The sequence below is a fragment of the Scyliorhinus canicula genome, chromosome 7, assembly GCF_902713615.1.
Source record: "Scyliorhinus canicula chromosome 7, sScyCan1.1, whole genome shotgun sequence".
NCBI classification, from domain to species: domain Eukaryota; kingdom Metazoa; phylum Chordata; class Chondrichthyes; order Carcharhiniformes; family Scyliorhinidae; genus Scyliorhinus; species Scyliorhinus canicula.
This window is the reverse complement of record NC_052152.1, coordinates 106,247,796-106,270,536: the sequence shown is the minus strand read 5'-3', so window position 1 is coordinate 106,270,536 and position 22,741 is coordinate 106,247,796. Positions and strand designations below refer to the sequence as shown.

Genomic DNA, 22,741 nt, shown 5'->3' with positions numbered 1-22,741 from the left:
TCTGACATTGTACCCCTTGGAGTAACCAGGAACTGACTGCAGCTTTTGAATTTCTGCATTTTGCTGTGCTTGTGTGTAAGTTGCTGTCGGATTTACCCGGGAAAAAAACTGCAAGAGCCAATATCCTTGGTTATTACCAGGCCATTGTCATTCCAGATAGTGCTAACCTGACTAACCTTCCATGTCTGTAAATTTGGGCTCATTCAAAACACTTACTGGTATCCTGCACCCACATCATCCCACTAGCCTGGTTCTCATTGATCTTTGTTGGCTTCTGGTTCACCAACAACACAAATTGAAATGTTCACTATTGAGCATGCTTTCAGTTGCGCCCTACAATTCTATCACAATCCAGGTCTCCCTCTCCTGCTCTGCCAATATGGCCCTCTTAAAATCCACTTCTTTCACCAAACATTTGGTTATGGCTACTAATTTCTCTTTCTTTGGCCTGGTATTCGTTATTGTCTGATTTGTCTCTGTGGAAAAAACCTTGGGCTATTTTTCTACATTCCACCCACGACCTAAACTCAAGTTGTTGTGTAATGCCGTTGGATCATATTACATTTGTCACTTAACTTTAGAAATCATAATACATCTCTCCTCCCCATATTTACTGTCATTATTATCATTGGAAACAGCCACATTTGCTTTCACCAGTTGGTTCTCGTTAGTGAATGTTTGTTCAATAAAAATGTGCCCACATTATGTATGAACTGCCCAATTCTAAAAGAAAACTTCTAATTGGATACTGATTGTAACTAATTTGTGCAGCTGTAGCTGTGTGTGTAAAATCCAAAATTGATTATATGTACAGTTGTTACTGCTACTGATGGATTTACTTTGTTGATTCCAGAGATGAGGGGTTTGTCTTATGAAGAGATATTGAGCAGCGTAGGCCTATGCTGTCGGGTTTATGATAATGAGAGGAGATCTTATTGAGGTATACAAGATGATAAAAAGTATTGACAAAGTAGACGTAGAGCGGGTGCTTCCTATAGTGGGGCAAACTAGAACGAACAGTCATGGTTTTAGGATAAGGGGTAGCAGATTTGAGAAATTACTTCTCTCAAGGGGTAGTGAATCTGTGGAATTCACTACTCTTGTGGTGGATGCCGGGACATTGAGTAAATTTAAGGAGGTGATAGACAGATTTTGAATTAGTGATGAGTTGAAGAGTTATGGAGAAGGGTCAGGAAAGTGGAGTTGAGGCCGAGATGAGGTCAGCCATGATTATATTAAATGGTGGAGCAGGCTCGAGGGGTTGAATTGCCTACACCTGTTCTTAGTTCTTATGTTTAGTTATTGATTTAAAAATGTAATCACCTAATGCATTATTCCCTTTTTCCCCCCCACAGATCCTGCCAGCGTTATGTGTTTTGATATACCACACAGATATTAATGTAAGTAATTTACGACTCATGGCAAGCAGTCTCCAGTGTTTCCAGATTTGGCTGATTTAAAACAACATGTTCTTTTACTCGATGTGAGCGTCACTGGCAATGCCAGCATTTGTCGCCAATCCATAATTGTCTTTGATAAGCAGTGTTTCAGGTGCAGGGAGATTTCCTGATAGTTTGGAACATTTAGCAACCAAGAAAGCAGTTTCATGCTTCTGTTTTATTTTGGAGGAACTTGCCTTTGATCTACTTAGCTTCTATTTATAATAAGAGGAGCCGGTGGTGTATTGGCAATGTCACTGGACTAGAAACCCAAAGCTCTCTGGGGGCACAGGTTCAAATCTCACCATGGTGACTGGTGGAAATAAAATTTTGGAATTGAAAGCTAGTCTCTAAAGGTAATCATGAAACTATCACTTTTTTGTTTAAAAGAAAACTGGTTCACTAATCACCTTCAGAGAAGGAAATCTGCCGTTCTTATCCAGTCTAACCTACATGTGACTCCAGATCCACCAGTGTGGTTGACTCTTAACTGCCCTTAGCCACTCAGTTCAAAAGCAATTAGGGATGGGCAACAAATGCTGGTCTTGCCAGTGATGCTCACATCCCACAAAATAATAAAATAATTATTCAAATCTTAGACTGAATTCTAAAGTGCATTAGATCCACAGAGTAAACTTATTTTGCACAGTGACTAATCATAGGATAGAATCATAGACTAATCATAGAATCCCTACAGTGAAGAAGGCCCGTAGAGTATCCACCAACCCTCCAAAAGACCACCCTACGTAGGCCCACACCCTCACCATATCCCAGTAACCCCACCTAATGTTTTAGACACTAAGCAATTTGGCATGGTCAATCCACCTAACTGCACATCTTTGAACTGTGGGAGGAAGCTGGAGCACCCGGTGGAAACCCACGCACACACACGAGGAGAATGTGCAAACTCCACATAGACAGTCACCTTAGGTTAAAATCAAACCCAGATCCTTGGCGCTGAGGCAACAATGCTAACTGCTGTGATGCCCAAGTGCTTGAATTTTGCATGTCAGTTGTTTTCCCTCAACGTGTTTAACTTTTTTTGGTCTTGGTCAATGCTGCAAACATGTTGCTGTATGACTGTTCCTTTTTACATGGATGTGAGTCATCTTACTGCTCCACTCCTCCTGGGAAGTTCTCCGATACTTATAGTCAATTCTGTTGCTGTTAAAACTCTGTCATTCTAATACCAGGAAGTTTCTTGACCAGCCTGCTATTTATGTATTTTTATATATGCTGTGTGTGAATCATTGTTGTTCTAAACTTAAAAACAGCTATTGTCCTGGTTTATGGGGGTAGTAAGCAACTGTCTGTATTGACCGTCATTAATCCTCTGAAGCTGACCTCTACTTCTGTAACATTTGAGCAGTTTAAAAAAATATGTATTTTTATCCTCCTCCTCATTTTTCACATTTTCATCAAATATACACCCAACAACAGATAACCAACAATAACAAATAAAATAGCAATCCTCTGACCAACAACCCCTTTATCCTACAAACCCAAACCTCTCCCCTACATCCCAAATACAAATCAAGAAAGAAAAAGAGAATCCACGGTCATCCCATACATGGTCACCAATAAGCTATGCACTCAAATCTCTCTTTTCCCCCCCCCCCCCCAAAGTTTGATGGCATCCAATCCAATCCCCCCCCCCCCAAGCTTGAACTTCACCTTCTCGAGCGTTAAAAATTCTAGCAGGTCCCCCCGCCATGCTGAGGCAATGGGTGGAGAAGCTGACCTCCACTCCAACAGGACCCGCCTTCGGGCAATCAGCGAGGCGAAGGCTAAGATATTTGCCCCGCATCCGCCTCCAGTACTGGCTGGTCCGGCACTCCAAAAATGGTGTTGTGGGGCCCTGGTTCAAACCTCACATCCGCCACCCCCAGGGTGACCTTAAAGACACCTCCAGTTTTGGACAGGACCGAAACATGTCAACGTGGTTTGCGGGGCTCCTCCCACAGCGCTCACACACATCCTCGTCCTTGTGAGGTGTGCCCTATACACTACCTTCAACTATATCAGCCTCGACCTCGCGCACGAGGTCCTTCCTCACACCACAACCCTTCCTCCATATGCCCCCCCATCTCTTCCTCCCACTTCACTTTAATCCCCTCCAATGATACCTTGTCCTCCCCAGAATCCTCCCATAGATCGCCAACATCACCCCCTCTCCATTCCCCCTGCTGTCAATACCTCCTCCAGCAATGTGGAGGCCGGCACTGTCGGGAAGCTCTGAACCTCCTTGCTAGCGAAATCGTGCACCTGCAGATATCTAACGATCTCCCCCTGTCCCAGCCCATATTTGTCCCCAAACTCCTCCAGCCTCGCAAAATGGCCCCCCCAGAAACAAATCCTTTAATACCCTAACTCCCCACTCCTCCCATCTCCGAAAACTCCCATCCCACTTCCCTGGCTCAAACCTATGGTGCTCCCAAATCGGCATTTCCCTTGACCCCGCCCACAACTTAAAGGGCTGCCTCCAGATCTTTAAAGTCGCCGTCGCCACTGGACTGCCCGAATATTTACCTGGAGCCATCGGGAGTGCCAACGCCCTCAGCCTCGACCCCCTGCACAGAATTTCCTCTTCTAACGCACTGGGAGTCTCCCCCCCCCCCCCCCCACCCTTAATCAAATCCTCACCTTTTCAGCATTCGCCACCCTGTAATAATATTATAGATTTGGGAGGCCCAACCCCCCCCCCCGACTGCCGTTCTCTCTGCAAAAGCACCTTCCTAATCACTTCAGCTTGCCATTGTTTCGGCTTTTAGCCACCTTCCTGTTGCTTCATGTTGGTTCCTGAGAGGTTCCTGTCATCAAAGGTGAGACTGAAAATTGTCGAATTTGGTACAGGTCATCTTTTTGAAAGTGGCAAGCCATGACCATACATTTGTTATCATGTAGTTTATTTCGTAGAAAGAAATCTGCAGATATAACCCATTAATATTCCACTGTACTATGTCACATAATTTTAAAGTAGTTTTTGCATCACAGGAGCCGGCTATTTGGTCCAAGGTCTTTCCTAGTTTATGCTCCACACGCCTCCTCTCACCTGATTTAATCTCACCCTATCAACATAAGCTATTATTTTCTCATTTTAAACGCATCAGTGTTGTTTGCCTCCCTCAATTAGTCCCATATTCCATCCACCCTGAGTAAAAGAGTTGCTCCTGAATTCTTTATTGAAATTTAAAAAAAATATAGAGTACCCAATTAATTTTGTTTTCCAATTAAGGGGCAATTTAGCGTGGTCAATCCACTAACCCTACACATCTTTGGGTTGTGGGGGTGAGACCCACGGAGACACGTGGAGAATGTGCAAACTCTACACGGATAGTGACCCGGGACCAGAATTGAACCTGGGTCCTTGGTGGCGTGAGGCAGTAGTGCTAACCACTGAACCGCCCATTCTTTATTGAATTTATCTGTGATAATATCATTTTTGATTGATACGTTGCAGTTTAATCTTCGAATTCCATTTTCCTTTCGGTAACTAATTGGAATTTTGATGGGTCTGATATTTATTTTTTAATATATTCAAGATACTCGTGGATACGGTCTGGGCTTTATCTTACCTGACAGATGGAGGAAATGAACAGATACAGATGGTGATTGACTCTGGTGTAGTGCCATTCCTTGTTCCACTTCTAAGTCATCAAGAGGTCAAAGTTCAGGTGAGAAAATATTTTTTTAAAAGCTATGGTGTCGGTATCGAGCGATTTGGGGACCTTTTTGTAGGGGGCAGCTTTGCGAGTTTAGAGGAATTGGAAGAGATGAGCTGCCCAGTGGGAATGGGTTCCCGTGCTTACAGGTGCGGCATTATGTGAGGAAGCAGGTGCCGTGCTTTCCCGACTTGCCACCACTGGAGCTGCAAGACAAGGTGCTATCGAATGCAGGAGTGGGTGAGGGTAAGGTATCCGAGATTTACAAGGTGTTAATGGACTGGGAGGGAGCCCCGATAGGAGATGTTAAATGGAAGCTGAAAGGGTTCTGGCAGGGGTTCGCGGATGTTATGTCTGAGGTGGTGAAGGTGGTCCTGAGTCCAGAAGTTGACGTTGTTTGGTGTGTTGGAAGACTGGGGAGTCCAGGGGGCGAGATAGGTCGATGTCTTGGTCTTTGCCTCCCTGGTAGCCCGGAGACTGACTTTGTTGGAGTGGACGGACTCGGGCCGCGGAAGCCGGGAGTGTGGGTGAGCGACCTGGCGGAGTTCCTTAGGCTGGAAAAAAATAAGTTTGCCTTAAGAGGATCAGTGGGTGGGTTTGCCCGGAGGTGGAAGCCATTTATCAACCTCTTCACAGACAGTTAAGATGCCTGCAGAGAACGGCGCCGTTGCCGCTCTCCCCTAAGAGGTTTACCACGAGCCCGGTGGTGGCGGCGACCCTAAGAATCTGGGGACAGTGGAGACGGCATCGAGGGGAAACAGGGGGCTCGATGGAGGCTCCATTGGGTGGCAATCATCGGTTCATCCCAGGGAACAGGGATGGGGGATTTAGGGAGTGGCAGAGGGTGGGCATCAGTAAATTGAGGGACCTGTTTATTGGCGGGAGGTTTGTGGGCCTGGGGGAACTGGAAGATAAATTTGGGCTTCGCCAAGGGAACATGTTCAAATACTTGCAGGTAAAGGCGTTTGCTAGGCGACAGGTAGAGGGATTCCCTTTGCTGCCCTCGCGGGGGACAATGGACAGAGTGCTTTCGGAGGGGTGTGGGTCGGAGAGGGGGAAGGTGTCTGACATCTATACGGTTATGCAGGAGGTGGAGGAGTCGAAGGTTAAATGGGAGGAGGAACTCGGGGAGCAGATAGAGGACGGACTTGGGCGGATGCCTTGGAGAGAGTCAACTCTTCCTCCTCATGTGCGAGGCTTAGTCTCATCCAATTTAAGGTGCTGCACCGGGCCCACATGTCCGTGACTAGGATGAGTAGGTTCTTTGGGGGTGAGGACAGGTGCACCAGATGTTCGGGGAGTCCAGCGAACCACGCCCATATGTTCTGGGCATGCCCAGTACTGGAAGAATTCTGGAAGGGGGTGGCGGGGACGGTGTCGAGGGTAGTTGGATCCAGGGTCAAACCAGGGTGGGGACTCACGATTTTTGGAGTTGCGGTAGAGCCGGGAGTGGAGGAGGCGACAGAGGCCGGTGTCCTGGCCTTTGCATCCCTAGTAGCCAGACGAAGGATCTTGCTACACTGGAAGGATGCGAGGCCCCCAAGTGTGGAGACCTGGATCAGTGACATGGCGGGATTTATAAAATTGGAAAGGGTCAAATTTGCCCTGAGAGGATCAATACAAGGGTTCTATAAACAATGGCAGCCTTCTGGACTTCCTGGCTCAAAGATAGGTATCTGGGTCAATAGCAGCAGCAACCGGGGGAGGGGGGGGGGGGGGGGGGGGGGGGGGGTGTTCCTTATTGTAGTTTCTATTATGTAACTTAATATTGTGTTAATTTGCATTGTTGTTAAAATGCTGTGTTGTTCATGGAGGTGGGGGCGAATGTTTATGATTGCTAATATTATTGTTATTTTTGGTATTTTATTATGGTTCGTTGTTGTTGTATAAACTCAATTTTTCAATAAAAATTATTTTTTTAAAAAAGATGCCTGCAGAGGGGAGGAGGGGTAGGGGTGGGATAAAGGGGTTAAAATGGGGGAGGCAGGATGAGTGGAGGGGAATGGCAGGAAGAGTGGTGTGTTTGGGTGTTATTTATTTGTCATGGCGTTTCCGGTTTGTTCTTTTTCTGGTTTTGGTTGTGTTTAATATATATACAAAATGCCTTAATTTTTTTTAAATAAAAAGCTATGGTGTCTACAATAAGGTCAAAAAAGATCAAAAATGTATTCGCCTCAATTTTATGTACAGATCTCAAAATTGGCTGTTTTCTTTTATTTCACTATTGTTTTTCCATTTTTTTTGGTTGCTGCAGTTCTTTGGTTTCTACACTTCTGTGTAAGTGTTGACCTTGATCTCAAAGATATTGGGGCTTTCATTATAGATATTCAAGGGTTAATGCTTATCATTCAGTTTCCAATTCATAGTTTTCGGTGTTTATTTTAACTGGAATCATATAATCCCTACAGTGCAGAAGGAGGCCATTCGGCCCATTGAGTCTGCACTTACCCTTTGAATGACCATGCCACACAGGCCCAATTCCCCGTCCTATTCCTGAAACCCCACCCTAAGGGGCAATTTATATCGCCCAATCTACCTAACCTGCACATCTTTGGACTGTGGGAGGAAACCAGAGAACCCAGAGGAAACCCACGGGGACACGGGGAGAATGTGCAAACTCTACACAGGCAGCCACCCGACCTGAATCAAACCCAGGTCCCTGGTGTTGGGAGGCTGCACTGCTAACCACTGCCACAGTGCTGCCCTATGTGCCATTTGCACTAAATTCAAGTTATTGGTGATCACTATATTGTTTTGTTAAGGATAACATTTGTGCAAAATAAAACAATGCAGAGCTTTGTTTCATTCCTGATCAGAGCTTGTTTTTGATGGGAAAAATATTCCCTTTACATTGCTCTTGAAATTAGTAAAATAACATTTTTGTATTTTACAAAATCTTAACATTAATGTATGAAATACAAGGAAATCTTCATTTTTGATGTGAACGCAGTAAATACTAAAAAGTATGTTGTTGATTGAATTTTCCGTTTTTCAATTGACATATGCAACCGCATTTGATTTAATTTCACTAGAATGTAAAGAATAGAAACATATATGTTTAGTACTGGTGTTGATTTCACATTTTGCTTGAAGCTTATACTGTCGGCTAAACACTATGAAACAGCAGGATGGGTTTGCAGACATTTTCCCTCAGCCAGATAGGCTGTTGTTTTTCCCATAAGGTTGGGGAAGAACCTTTTCCATCTTCTGCTTCACGCAAAAATTGTCTTTGCTTCTACAGATTATTTGTGTATTTGTACAAGGATACCATAGTTGGTTTGCCAGTGTGGAAGGCAGAGTAAACAGTATAATAGTTTTCCAACCACTCCATATTGGGAGGCATTGAGTTATTCACGGGTGTGGAGGGAATAATTGTAATGAAGCTTGTAATTTTAATTGGTACTTTGAATCAATTGCAAAAGAATAGAATCTCACGAAACCTTTTCATTTCCCTCTCTTGTACAGACAGCTGCACTGAGAGCCGTAGGCAACATAGTGACGGGTACTGATGAACAGACACAGGTTGTTCTTAACTGTGATGTACTGTCACACTTTCCCAATCTCCTGACCCATCCTAAAGAGAAGATCAACAAGGTACAAAAAAAAAGTTCACATGTTGCCAGTCTGACTTGAGAGGCTCTGCCAATTTCATCAAATGAGCTTTTGATGGTCATGCACTTTAACTTTCACAGATTGTTCCCAGTTGTTGGGCTAGCAGCCGTAACTGGTTTCATTTGAAATCGCTTATAGTGGATCTCATGATGGTTGCTACTGTCAGCACGCACAAGAATCTGAACATCATGTTGATGAATCCGTGCCAGTTTCGCCATCTGATTTTTGGGGAAATGTGTGGAGGATTTTGTTTGTTCTATAGTTACAGCACACTGTTGATTTGTTTAATGCGCTATCACCTTCTTACTCCCCCAACATTTTGTTTGCTTTTGCCTTTCTGTAGCTGCAAATATATCCACTGGCTTTTCTCAGCCTTGTCTCTTTTCCCCCATTCTCCCCATATCTAAAACTAGAGCTTGTTTTGCCCAGATGGGCTTGTGTGCACATTATACTGAATATATACTGAAAGCCTACCGAGGCTAGAGTAATGGAGAAAGCGACAATATTCCCACAGAGAAGGAAAATGTAATGTAATATTATCATTTAAAAATATTTATCAAAAGCAACGTAAAACAGTGGCTTGTCGAGATGAAGAACATTGCAATATAATTTCATCCAAATTTAGTCTTGCATTTTCAGTTGCACAACCCTCTGTGAAGATGTTTTGTCTTCGGGTCACCCTGAGGTTGAAGTCATGTTATTCACAGTGCCATGGAATGATGACTCATGTACCCATTAAAATGTCCCAAACTTAACCACAAATAGCTCAGTGGTGGCCTCCTTGTAGTACAAAGGAGCACTGCTGGAAATTCGAAAACCTCTATCAGGTCAGTGGTCTGTGGTGTTATTTGGGTTCTACAATGCTCCCAATGCTAGAGATACAAAAACAATAGGATTGTGCTCAATTCACATGGTGCAATGCATAAACTTAAAAGAGGTTGACAAGAAAAAAACAAAACTTTGCCAACATTTGAACTATGATTAGAAAGCAGTAGATTAAAAGTACATTTATGTACATTTCACAGATTTTGCGTTGTACATTTATTGCATTTAATACAATATTTGCTGGTGATAGTTATATACTAAGTAATAGTAGCAAGTTATATTTTCAGGAACAACCATGATCAGTGCTTCCTGAAGCTGAGCTGAGTTACTTGCTGCACAAGATGGATATTTGGATTGCCATCTATTTTTCCAGGTGATCCACATAAATTCCCCAACCCATTTTCACAGTCCCTTCCCTGACTGTACAATCTTTTGTGGTCTCAATGTGTCCGTCTCATATAAACCCATTTCTGATCACATCCTTGTGTCACTCTCTGTTCGCATCCCCCCCTCTTCCCCCATCTTGCTCGCCCCGCCCTCAAAAGCCACTTCCCTTTAAGTCCACCTCTGGAGAAAAAAAAGGTCACTTAGATCTGCACTTGCAAGTTTTCAATTATCTAAATTTTGGCTTTTTATTCATCAGAACATTTTTGCAGGTACTGACATCCTTACTTCCAACCTTGCTCTTGACCCATTAAAACCATTACTCTCTCTCAGCCTGGCCATTCCCCTGGGCAGCACACATATCCAATCCCAAGGGGCACAGATTTGAATATTATGATGGATAACTAGTTTAGTAATTCATCATCAGAGCTGGTTGGACCACATAAAGCACCTCATGACTTGCACTCCTCTACCAAAACTGCTCATTGTCCCAGAATCATCTGGAATGTGAAAATAATCTCCTGACTTTTTTCATTGCAGACTGTCTTCTCAAATCCTTCTCTCATACCTCATCCGCCATCACTTCCAACAAGAAGTGCAAGTGGATAATGGATTTCTTTGTTACTAAGATTACAACTCTCCATTCAACTGCCTCAGCCACTTCCTTCCCTCATCCACTGGGCCAAAATTCCTCTAAGGAAGCATCTGGTGCTGAGCTCATACTTTTGTATTGCCCCCCACCCCCGGTCCCCTCAAATCTGCCATCAGCAATCCTCAAAAAACCCATCCATGACTCCTCTATCCGTGTGTAAACTACCATCTCATTTCCAAACTCCCCTTTTTCTCAAGTCCTTCAACATGTTGTCACTTACCAATCTGTGCCTATCTTTCCCAGAATTCCATGTTTTAATCCCTCTCATCAGTTTTCCAAAACAGCCCTTGTCCAAGTGACATCTTTTAGAAATGTGACTGTGGTAACTATTACCCCTCGCACTTTTTTACCTGTCTGGCGCCTTTGGTACAGTTTTTTTAAAAAACATTTTATTACAGCATTTATGGTTTCATAAATTATACAAATACAAATGTAAACATAGTTCAGTGCGTAACACATCCCCCATCTCCCAAAGTTCCCGCCTACTCTACATCCCCCCTCATTGAATCTGCTGCCAGTTTAGTTTTCTCCGAAGAAGTCGATAAATGGCTGCCACCTCCGAACGAACCCTAACGTTGATCCTCTCAGGGCAAACTTAATTTTCTCAAGTCTAAGAAATCCAGCCATGTCGCTAATCCAAAGCCCTGATTTCGGGAGCTTCGGGTCCCTCGATGCTAATAATATCTGTCTCCGACCAAGGAGGCAAAGGCCAAAACGTCAACCACTCTTGCCTCCTGGACTCCCGGATCTTCCGAAACTCCAAACATTGCCACCTCTGGACTCGGTGCCACCCTCGTTATTAGCACCGTGGACATGACATCCGCAAATCCCTGCCAGTATCCCCTAAGCTTCGGGCATGCCCAAAACATGTGGACATGGTTTGCGGGCCCTCCGGCGCATTTCAGACTCCTGTCTTCTTCAGACACCCAAAAAAACTTGCTCATCCGGGCCACATTCATGTGCGCCCAGTGAACCACCTAAAATTGTATCAGGCTGAGCCTGGCACATGTTGAGGACGTGTTGACTCTGCTCAGAGCATTCTCCCACAGACCCGCCTCTATCTCCCCTCCCAGCTCATCTTCCCATTTACGCTTTAGCTCACCTATCTGGGTTTCCTTCCACTCCATAAGTTCTTTATAGATTTTAGAAACCTTCCCCTCCCCCACCCCCATTTTAGAAACTATCACCTGTGGCAATAGAAGCGGAAAAGTCGCAATCTGCCTTCACGCAAAATCCCTTATCTGCAGATATCGAAACCCATTCCTTCCTGGCAATTCAAACTCCTCCTCCAAATCCTCTGAACATGGAAAGCTCCCATCAATAAATAGATGCCCCAGCCTCTCAATCCTTGCTCTCTGCCACCTCCGAAACCCCCCTTCCAGCGTCCCTGGGACAAATCGGTGGTTGCCACAAATTGGAGCCCACACCGACCACTCCCATATGCTTCCTCCACTGCCCCAAACACTCAGAGCTACCGCTACCACTGGGCTTGTGGACTACCGGGCCGGCGAGAATGGCAGAGGAGCAGTTATCAATGCCTCCAAACTTATACGAAGCCTTATATGATGCCGCGTCTACCCGCTCCCACACCGACCCCCACAACCATCACCCTTCTTAGGCCAGCCTCCAGCACACGTCCTGTGCCTCCTCAGGCCCACCCTCGGGCGTCTACCGTCCTTGACCTCCAATTTGTCTCCCAATGCTGGTCCCTCCCCTGTCAGCACAACAATTCCCCCTCCCTCACTAACAAAACAACAATCCCAACCCCCCCATATCAAACTAGTCACTGCTCGCCCACCCCCCCCAACTGCGCTTCCGTGAGCTAGCCTGCCCAGCTAGCCTGGTAGCCACCGCCCATGGGGGCCAAGCATTCTACCCCCCCTATTGTTCTCCCCACCCCCCCCAATCCCACCCCACCACCGCTCGAACATACGTATGCAAAACAACACAATCCCCAACAAACACAAAGAAGAAAATTCCACCCACCGAACCCCCCACAAGAATAAAGTTAACCCGCATACAAAATTGAGCGACTGCCCAAAAATGAGTACAAAAACACTACATCACCGCCCATAAAGAAAATAAATTTTAGCAGCACAGGCACAGAAGTATTCTTGAACTCGCCCCCAAGTTCAAAGTCCTCCATCACCTTCCAGTCCCTTGTCCGTAACAAAGTTGATCGCCTCATCCGGCGATCTGAAATTAAGTTCTTGACCCTCGCAAGTGACCCACAAACGAGCTGGGGACAACTTGTCGAACTTCACCCCCTTCTTGAAGAGGGCCAATTTAACTTTGTTAAAGCTTGCTCTTCTTTTGGCCAGTTCCGCACCCAGTCCTGGTAAATGCGCAGCTTGTTATTTTCCCATTTGCAGCTCCTCGTCTGCCTGGCCCACCTTAGGATCTGTTCCTTATCCGGGAACTGGTGCATTCGTACCACCATTGCCCTCGGTGGGCTCATTCATCTGCAGCTTCCTTGCAAACGCTCTGCGACCTGTCCACTTCCAAGGGTCGAGCAAACGCACCTTCGCCCAGCAGCTTATCGAACATAACGTGCCACATATGCCCCTGGGACCTATTCCTCAATGCCCTCCGGGAGGACAACGATCCTCAAATTCTGCCTGCGCGACCTGTTCTCCAAATCCTCCACCTTTTCCTGAAGTCTGTTCTGGTGATCCCTCATCAGATCCATCTCCGCTGCCATCGCAGTTAGCTGGTCCTTGTGCTCAGCCACCTTCTGTTCCACCTTCTGAATTGCCAGTCCCGGTCACCATAACATACTGTCTCCAGAGTCAGTAACTATATTTCTCACCTCAAACGCCACTCGCTTATTGATCAAAATCGACACCCCCTTTGTTTTAAAGTCCAATCCAGAATGAATCCCTTCCTCCGTCTAATCTGGTCCCCCACCTTCAGGTGAGTTTCCTGTAGCATGGCCACATCCACCTTCAATCTTTTTAAATATGTGAACACGTGGGCCCTCTTGTCTGGTCCATTCAATCCTCGCACATTCCACGTGATCAGCCAATCAATCATAGTCCCTCTTGGGCCAGCCTCCAGCCCGCTCTTTTGACTATTTAACATGCATGTAGTCTTGGAGCTTCACTAGGCTAGCAGCTCATGTTTGGGTATGCCTGGTGCTGTTCCTGGCATGTTCTTCAGTGCTCATTTAACCATTGGTTGGTCCTCTGGTTTCATGGTAATAGAGTGAGGCATATGCCAGGCCATGAGTTTAAGCAAGTGGAATGCAGGTTTGCTGCTGCTGATGGCCCACAGTGCCTCATGGATGTCCAGTTTTGTGCTGCTAGATCTGTTCGAAATCAGTTTAGAACACTGATAATGCTACGTAGCACAGTGGTTGGTATCCTCAGTGTGAAGAAGGGCCTTCAGCTCCACAAGTACTGTACAGTTGTCATTCTAACAGTATTATCATGGATATGTGCATCTGTGACAGGTAGATTATTGAGGATGACGTCAAGGAGGTTTTCCTGTTGTGTTGGTTGTCTCATCATCTACTTCAAGCCCACTCTGGCAACTATGTTTTATTACACTTAAAGATGCTATATAAATGCAAATTATTTTTTTTTACATTGAGCCATACAGCTACCTCCTGTTACTATAGGATACTAGAAGCACATTTATCATCTTGTGCTTTACTGTCTTATTTGCATCTGTACTCAACCCTTCTAATGGCTGTGTGTGGTGATTGGGTATTTGTGTCCAGAATTTGTTTCAGTGAGACATATGAACATTTTCAAGGAGAAAACACATTTGCACAGGCCAAATCACATGCTTTTTGGTTTAGATATTTTTGAAAACCCTTTTTTTTTAAGTGAAGGTAAAAGGCCCATGATGAGGATGCCATGAAGGCTGAAATTAATTAAAGAGATGAGGAAAGTTGGAGAGTGCTGAGCTTGCTTTTAAAATCTGCAAGTTGATGGAGTAAATGATTGAGAATGGTCGTGAGTTCTATTTTGAGGTCCTGGAAAGATTGATTGGAGTTGGAGGCAGTGCAATAAATCTTGATTTGATCAGATTCAGGATGTAGGAAGGAGAGAGAGAATGAAGGATGGTATATTAGAAAGATGCACGGTCAGAGCAGTGCTGGCCATAGTGGACTCATGCAGCTGAATTTTAATCAGATGTCTTTTTTTCCACTGGCGGCCTTTGTTTATTTTGGGCCGGATCAAATATAGAAACTAACAAAGACCAACCCTCTGCTTCTGTCTATAATCCATGTGCTGCTTGTATTTGTAAATTTTGTCAGCAAGCATTTTATTAGTCTCCATAATCTGATGCTTTAGAACAGTGATGGGCCACCGAGACTGGTGAGAGCGTGGAATGAGTGGCCCTCCTTCATCTCAATGGGTTGCAAGATTGAAATCAGGCTTGCTCACTAACCATAGCCCAATGAATATAATTAAATACATTTAATACGGAAAATGCTGCTTCATTTATATACTAATAGAACTAACATCAATTTCAAATGGTAAAACAAAATAAATATTTACACTTTGGATGCAAAAGGAGCGCATGGCTGTCACTGTCAATGTTGTGTGCAATCAGCATACACCTCACTTCACTTGCCCTTGTTTTATGTGCATATCACTTCAATTCTGCCAGTAGGAAACAACTACACTGCCGGAAATCCGGGGAATGTGGCAACCCTGTGGATGGGCAATGGTCAACAAAATGTCTTGTGGGTCGCACTCAACCCAGTTGAGCCGCATGTGGCCCGCAGGCTGCTGGTTGCCCACCACTGCTTTAGAACATAACTTTGAATACTGCTTGAAAGAGCTGCGTGTCTGAGATCAGTTTTTATTCTGTTCCACTGGGTACAATATAATGAAAACTGTAAGATATTTGAAAATGATGGTGGGCCAAAACTGACCAGGCTGTTGATCACGATGTGTGGTGATGGCATCGCAAATTCCCATTTGATTCCACAGGCTTTTAACTAAAGAAGTGCTTATGTGACATAAGCTTGCCATGGTAGTTGTGAACTAGGATGGGAGACAGATTTTACATTTGGCGGGATAAAATCCATACGTGTGTTGTTGACAACATGGCTGAATATTCCTGGATTATGAAACTATTGGGTGCAGTTAAGGACCATCCTCACTTTGGCCTAACCAACATATAAGACATGTGTCTTTCTCACCACCTTAAACCTACTTCAATTTTTCGCCCTTTGATTCCATGCACCACTAAGTGTTGGAATTTATGGAGTAGGTTGGATTAAAACCAATCGTACTTTAAAGAGCTTATCCTGGAAGCGTTTTTAAAAAATATATATTTATTCAAATTTTCAACAATTTTCAACTTAACACTCTAAACAGAAAAAAGAATAAAGCACAAAACAAGTAAAAATTATACATGGGATTTCCAACAAAATACAATAACCCCCATTTAACAAATAAACACAGCAGTAAGGAAAACGCCCCACTCTCATCTAAACAAACCCCCCCCCGGACCAATCCCCTCCAGTTCCTAGATCAGTGCCATGGCCAGCAGCTCAAGTGCCAGTGCAAACAACAAGGTGGATAAGCGGTACAACCTAAAGTACTCCGACCTCTGCCGGTTCGTAGCCACACTCGCCACTGGGGCCCTATATAACAGCCTGACCCACCTTATGAACCCTTCCCCGAACCCAAACCTCCTGAGCACTTCCCAGAGATACTCCCACTCCACCCGATCGAAGGCCTTCTCCGCGTCCATGGCCGCCACTACCTCCACTTCCCCCTCCACCGAGGGCATCATGATCACATTTAAGAGCCTCCGGACATTCGTGTTTAACTGCCTGCCCTTCACAAACCTCGTCTGGTCCTCGTGGATCATCCCCGGGACACAGTCCTCAAACCTCATAGCCAGAACCTTCGCCAGTAACTTAGCATCTACATTGAGGAGCGAAATCGGCCTATACGATCCACATTGCAATGGATCCTTGTCCCGCTTCAAAATCAGCGAGATCAGTGCCCGGGACATTGTCAGGGGCAGAGTCCCCTCCTCCCTCGCCTCATTAAAAGTTCTCACCAGCAACGGGCCCAGCAGGTCCACATACTTTCTGTAAAATTGAACCGGGAACCCGTCCGGTCCCGGAGCCTTCCCCGCCTGCATGCTCCCCAATCCTTTAACCAGCTCCTCCAGCCCAATCAGCGCCCCCAAACCAGCCTCCTGCTCCTCCTCCACCCTCGGGAACCTCAGTTGATCCAAGAATCGCCGCATCCCCCCCCCAACCACCACCACCACCACGCCTCATCTGGCGTCTCAAAATAGCGGTGACGGTCCTGAAACGTGACCCACAATCGCGCTGGCTGCAGCATTCCAAACTTCACCCCCTTCCGATGAAGAACCGCCTTGGCCCGATTAAAACCAGCCCTCTTGGCCACCTCCGCACTCCAGTCCTGGTAGATACGGATCTCCGTATTCTCCCACCTGCTGCTCCGTCCTTTCTTCGCCCATCTCAGGACGCACTCCCTGTCCATAAAGTGGTGGAACCTCACCACTACAGCCCTTGGCGGCTCGTTGGTTTTGTGCCTCCTTGCCAGGACTCGATGAGCCCCATCCAGCTCCAGGGGCCTTGGGAAAGCTCCCGCGCCCATCAGCGTGTTGAGCATTGTAACTACATATGTCCCAGCGTCAGACCCCTCCACTCCTTCAGGGAGACCCAGAATCCGAAGATTCTTCCTCCTCGACCTGTTTTCCAGGTCCTCAAACATCTTCTGCCACTTGTGTAGTGCCTCGTGCACCTCCACTTTCACCGCCAGGCTCAAAATCTCGTCCTTGTTCTCTGAGGCCTTTTTTTACATAGAATTTACAGTGCAGAAGGAGGCCATTCGGCCCATCGAGTCTGCACCTGTTCCTGGAAAGAGCACCCCACCCAAGGCCAACACCTCCACCCTATCCCAATAACCCAGTAACCCCACCCAACACTAAGGGCAATTTTGAACACTAAGGGCAATTTATCATGGCCAATCCACCTAACCTGCACATCTTTGGACTGTGGGAGGAAACCGGAGCACCCGGAGGAAACCCACACACACACGGGGAGGATGTGCAGACTCCGCACAGACAGTGACCCAAGCCGGAATCGAACCTGGGACCCTGGAGCTGTGAAGCGATTGTGCATTCCACAATGCTACCATGCTGCCTTCTGCCACACCTCGCAAATCGCCGCCCCTTGGGCCTTCTGGGTCTCCACCAGCTTTTCTATCGACGCCTTCATTGGCGCCAGCATTTCTGCTCTCAGCTCTGGAAAGCAGATTTTGGGGCACTGCTGCTGCTCCCGCGACCACTGCGCCCACGCTGCTTGATCTCCACCCGCTGCCATCTTGCTTTTCCTCCCCCGCTCTCTCCGCTGCTCCAAAACCACTTTTTTGATTGCTCCACTCCTGGTCCACTCCATACAGTGCTGGGGGAACCTTACTATCACCTTCCCACATTGGGAACCATCATACAAGTGCTGCTGGGGCTCCTCAAAAGGGCCCAAAAGTCCGTTCTTGGCGGGAGCTGCCGAACGTGCGACCTAGCCAAGCATGGCCGCAACCGGAAGTCCCCCTGGAAGCGTTTTTAATCATTTCATGCTATTGTACATGTAGAAACCTGCAAGGAAAATGCTTGGTGGGCTGACTAGATTGTTGACGCTTTGCTTGAATTATTTTCTATAGGAAGCAGTGTGGTTCCTCTCCAACATCACTGCAGGAAACCAGCTGCAAGTGCAAGCTGTGATAGATGCTGGTTTGATTCCCATGATTATTCATCAACTGGCTAAGGTGAGCAAAATATGAAACCAAATCAATATTCAGGCCAGACCTTCTTGCACAGCTTGAAACCAGCTTAGTGAGAATATATTTCAAGTGAATTATCATGGCAAAACAAAAGAGTCAGAAAAAGTTCTATTGCTTTCACCTGTGTGCCCATGAAACACAGCTTGCCCGAAAAAGCAGTCCAAATTGATTAATGTGTTCAGAATCTCACTAGCAACTCTTGCCCCTCAAGTGTTCAGCTAATCATCTGACTGCTCAAATACAAGATGTTTAGCAGGTATGGTAGAATTACAAAAACAGAGTGCTGGGTAAACTCTGCAGCATCTGTGGAGCGAGAAACAGTGATGACGTTTTGAAATGGCCTAGCAAGCCACTGAGATATATTTTAGAAGGTGGCTCGCCCCTACCTTTTCTCGAGCAATTAAGTGAGAAATGCATTACCATTGACACTCACATCCTGTGAATAAACTCATTGTTGTAACTTGAATATGACTGGGACAATGAGATTCCTGGGAAAATGTAATCAAAACATTTTGTGAATTGCAACTAAAACAGTGAAACAAGAAGCACAAACATCTTGGAAGAAAATGTTTGACTTGTATAGTTACAAAAATGTTAAACTTAACATTTTTCTTGATGCAGGTGGGAACAGCTTCGCTGTACATACAATTTGAATTTGCATTTTATTGTCATTGAATAACCAGAGAAGATTGGGGAAAGAACAGTTCAGCACATTTCAGAGAATTTACAGTGCAGAAGGAGGTCATTCAGCCCATCGAGTGTGCACCGGCCCTTGGAAAGAGCACCCTCCCTAAGCCCACACCTCTCTCTGCAACCTAGTAACCCCAACTAATCTTTTTGGACACAATTTAACATGACCAATTTGGACTGTGGGAGGAAACCGGAGCACCCGGAAGAAACCCACGCAGACACGGGGAGAACATGCAGACTCCGCACAGACAGTGACCCAAGCCCGTAATCGAACTTGGGACCCTGGAGCCGTGAAGCAACTGTGCTAACCACTGTGCTACTGTGTCGCCCTAAGATTTCTTCTTATCATAGATCCTGTTTGCAATCTGTACAGAGCATTTCCATTTTCAACTTGCCCATGTACCAGCCTTGTTGAAGTACTAAAAAAAAAATGAATGCTTCAATCATTGCTGCAGTTTATTTGGCAAGTTGAGAAATCCGTGTGGTGTGAAATAGTTACTAACGCTGCCTTCCTGTTAACATTGCAATGAAAGGTGAACTGTCTTCTTTTCATTATAGGGAGATTTTGGAACTCAAAAAGAAGCTGCATGGGCAATCAGTAACTTGACCATCAGTGGCAAAAAGGAGCAAGTAAGTGAAAAATATATTTTATAACCTGGGAATCATAGGCTGCACAGGGGGTCAGCGTTCTGCCTACTTTCATTCCACTTCCCTTTCGCCAATGCCCTTTTAATTTTTTTTTCCTGTTCACTCATCATTTTTTTTTCCAATTAAGGGGCAATTTTTTTTAGTGTGGCCAATCCACCTAACCTGCACACCTTGTGGGTTGTGGGGGTGAAACCCATGCAGACACGGGGAGATTGTGCAAAACCCACACAGACAGTGACCCAAAGCCAGGATTCGAACCCGGGTCCTCGGCACTGCAGTCCCAGTACTAACCACTGCGCCACCGTGCTGCCCTGTTCACTCATCTTTTTTTAAAAATAGTTTTATTAGGGTATTTGCAAGTTTTTATCGCGTCCCTTCACGTTAATAAGATCTGTCTCTGGGCTACCAGGGAGGTAAAGGCCAAGACGTCGGCCTCTTTCGCCCCCTGCACTCCCGGCTCTTCCGGCACTCCAAAGAACGCCACCCGGGGACTCGGCATCATCCGTGTTTTGAGTATGAAAATGAAATTGCTTATTGTCACAAGTAGGCTTCAAATGAAGTTACTGTGAAAAGCCCCTAGTCGCTACATTCCGGCACCTGTTCGGGGAGGCTGGTACAAGAATTGAACAGTGCTGCTGGCCTGCCTGGGTCTGCTTTCAAAGCCAGCTCTTTAGCCCTGAGTACTATGGACATTGCCTTAGTGAAACCCTGCCAAAACCCTCAAAGCTTTGGGCATGCCTAAAACATGTGGACATGATTTGCTTGGCTTCCCGCGCACCTCGCATACCTGTCCTCTACCCCAAAGAACTTGCTTATCCGGGCCACTGTCATGTGTGCCCGGTGGACTAACTTGGATTGCATCAGGCTAAGCCTGGCACATGATGAGGATGTATTAATCCTGCTTAGGGCATCCGCCCACAGACCCGCCTCTGTCTCTCTTCCTAGCTCGTCCTCCCACTTGCCCTCAAGCTCCTCCAGCGGAGTTTCCTCCGCATCTAAAAGTTCCCGGTAAATATCTGTTTATCTTCCCCTCTCCCAACCATGGCCAATGGCTCTAGGCCAGAGCAAACAGTAACGGGGAGAGGGGGCACCCTTGCCTCGTCCCTCGGTGAGTTTAAAATACCCCGACCTCACCCGGTTCATACGTACACTCGCTACTGGTGCCTCATAGAGCAACCGCACCCAGTCAATGAAGCCCTCACCAAACCCAAACCTTCCCAGCGCCTCCCACAGGTAACCCCACTCCACCCGATCAAAAGCCTTCTCTGCATCCATCGCTACCACCACCTACATCTCCCCTCCTTCTGAGGGCATCATAATAACATTTAAAAGCCTTCGAACATTGGCCTTGAGTTGCCCGCCCTTTACAAATCCCGTCTGGTCTTCCCCTACCACCCCTGCGACACAATCTTCTATCCTTGTGGCCAGTATCTTAGCCAGCAGTTTGGTGTCCACATTCAATAGAGAAATTGGCCTGGTATGACCCGCATTGCTCCGGATCCTTCTCGCGTTTCAGGATCAATGAAATTGAGGCCTGCGACATTGTTGGGGGGAGGACTCCCTTCTCTCTTGCTTCATTAAATGTCCTCACCAGCAGTGGGCTCAATACCTCTGGAAACTTCTTATAGAATTCCACCGGTAGCCATCCGGCCCCGGGGCCTTGCCCGACTGCATGCCCTCCAGCCCCTCAATTATTTCCTCAATTTCAATTGGGGCTCCCAGCCCTTGCACCAGATCGGGAACCTCAACTGACCCAAAAACTGCCTCATCCCCTCCACCCCCGTCGGGGGTTCCGACTTTTATAATTTGCTGTAAAGGTCCCCAAACACCTCATTCACCCCCACTGGGTCCAGGACCATATTCCCACCTCTACTCTTCACTCTCCCTATCTCCCTGGCCGTCTCCCTTTTTCTGAGCTGGTGCGCGAACATTCTGCTAGCCTTTTCCCCATACTCATAAATCGCCCCCCTTGCCTTCCTCAGCTGTTCCACCGCTTTCCCTGTAGTCAAGAGCCCAAACTCCGCCTGAAACCTCCGCCACTCCCTCTGTCGCCCTGCATCCGAGGCCTCCGAGTATCTCCTGTCCACTTGGAGTATCTCCTCAACTAACCTATCCCTCTCAGCCCATTCCACTTTTTCTCTGTGGGCCCGTATAGAGATTAATTCCCCTCTGACCACTGCCTTCAAAGCTTCCCAGACCGTTGCTGCAGAGACTGCCCCTGATCATTTGTTTTCAGGTAGTCCTGGATGGACTTGCTCACCCGCCCACAGATCGCCTCGTCCGCTAACAACCCCACAACCAGCCTCCATAGCGGGCGTTGCCCTCTCTCCAAACTAACCCATAGATCCACCCAATGTGGGGCATGATCCGACACTGTGATTGCCGAGTACTCCGTATCCACCATCCCCGGTATTAGACCCCTGCTCAGAACAAAAAAGTCGATGGAAGAGTATACTTTGTGGACATGGGAGAAAAAAGAAAACTCCGTCGCTCTTGGCCGTGCAAATCTCCATGGATCTACTCCCCCCATCTGTTCCATGAACCTCTTCAATTCCTTTGCCTCGGCTGACATCTACCTTGTCCTGGGTTTTGACCGAACCAATTCAGGATCAATGACTGTATTAAAATCTCCCCCCATAATCAAGTTATGTGACTCTAAGTCTGAGATCTTACCTAACGCCCGCCTCATAAATTCCACATCGTCCCAATTCGGAGCACATACGTTCGCGGGTACCACCCGCACCCCGTCCAGCTTCCCACTCAGCATTATGTACCTACCCCCCATGTCTGACACGATTCTCTCTACCTCGAATGCCACTCATTTATTGATCAAGATTGCTACCCCCTTGGTCTTTGAGTCCAGCCCTGAGTGGAATACTTGGCCAACCCACCCCTTTCTTAATCTAGTCTCTCTCAATCTCCAGTTTAGCACTTGCAGCCCCCCACTGTGCTTCTTTGAGTCAGCTGACTTGATAGCTCCCACCCATGGCACCAAACAGTCTGTCTCCCCATGTTCTTTTCCCTCTCCCCCCACTTGGACAAACA

At 46.4% G+C, this 22,741-nt stretch overlaps 1 protein-coding gene across 1 annotated transcript in view; it reads left to right on the top strand.

Annotated features, from left to right (window-relative positions):
* The window catches only part of LOC119969249 (importin subunit alpha-4), a 122,414-nt gene that overhangs the window by 77,236 nt on the left and 22,437 nt on the right, over positions 1 to 22,741 (top strand). Inside the window, exons 9-13 of the mRNA XM_038802606.1 lie at positions 1,356 to 1,400; positions 4,982 to 5,113; positions 8,567 to 8,695; positions 18,239 to 18,343; positions 19,607 to 19,678. Coding sequence (XP_038658534.1) covers positions 1,356 to 1,400; positions 4,982 to 5,113; positions 8,567 to 8,695; positions 18,239 to 18,343; positions 19,607 to 19,678 — 483 coding nt within the window. The remainder of the gene's footprint in view (positions 1 to 1,355; positions 1,401 to 4,981; positions 5,114 to 8,566; positions 8,696 to 18,238; positions 18,344 to 19,606; positions 19,679 to 22,741) is intronic.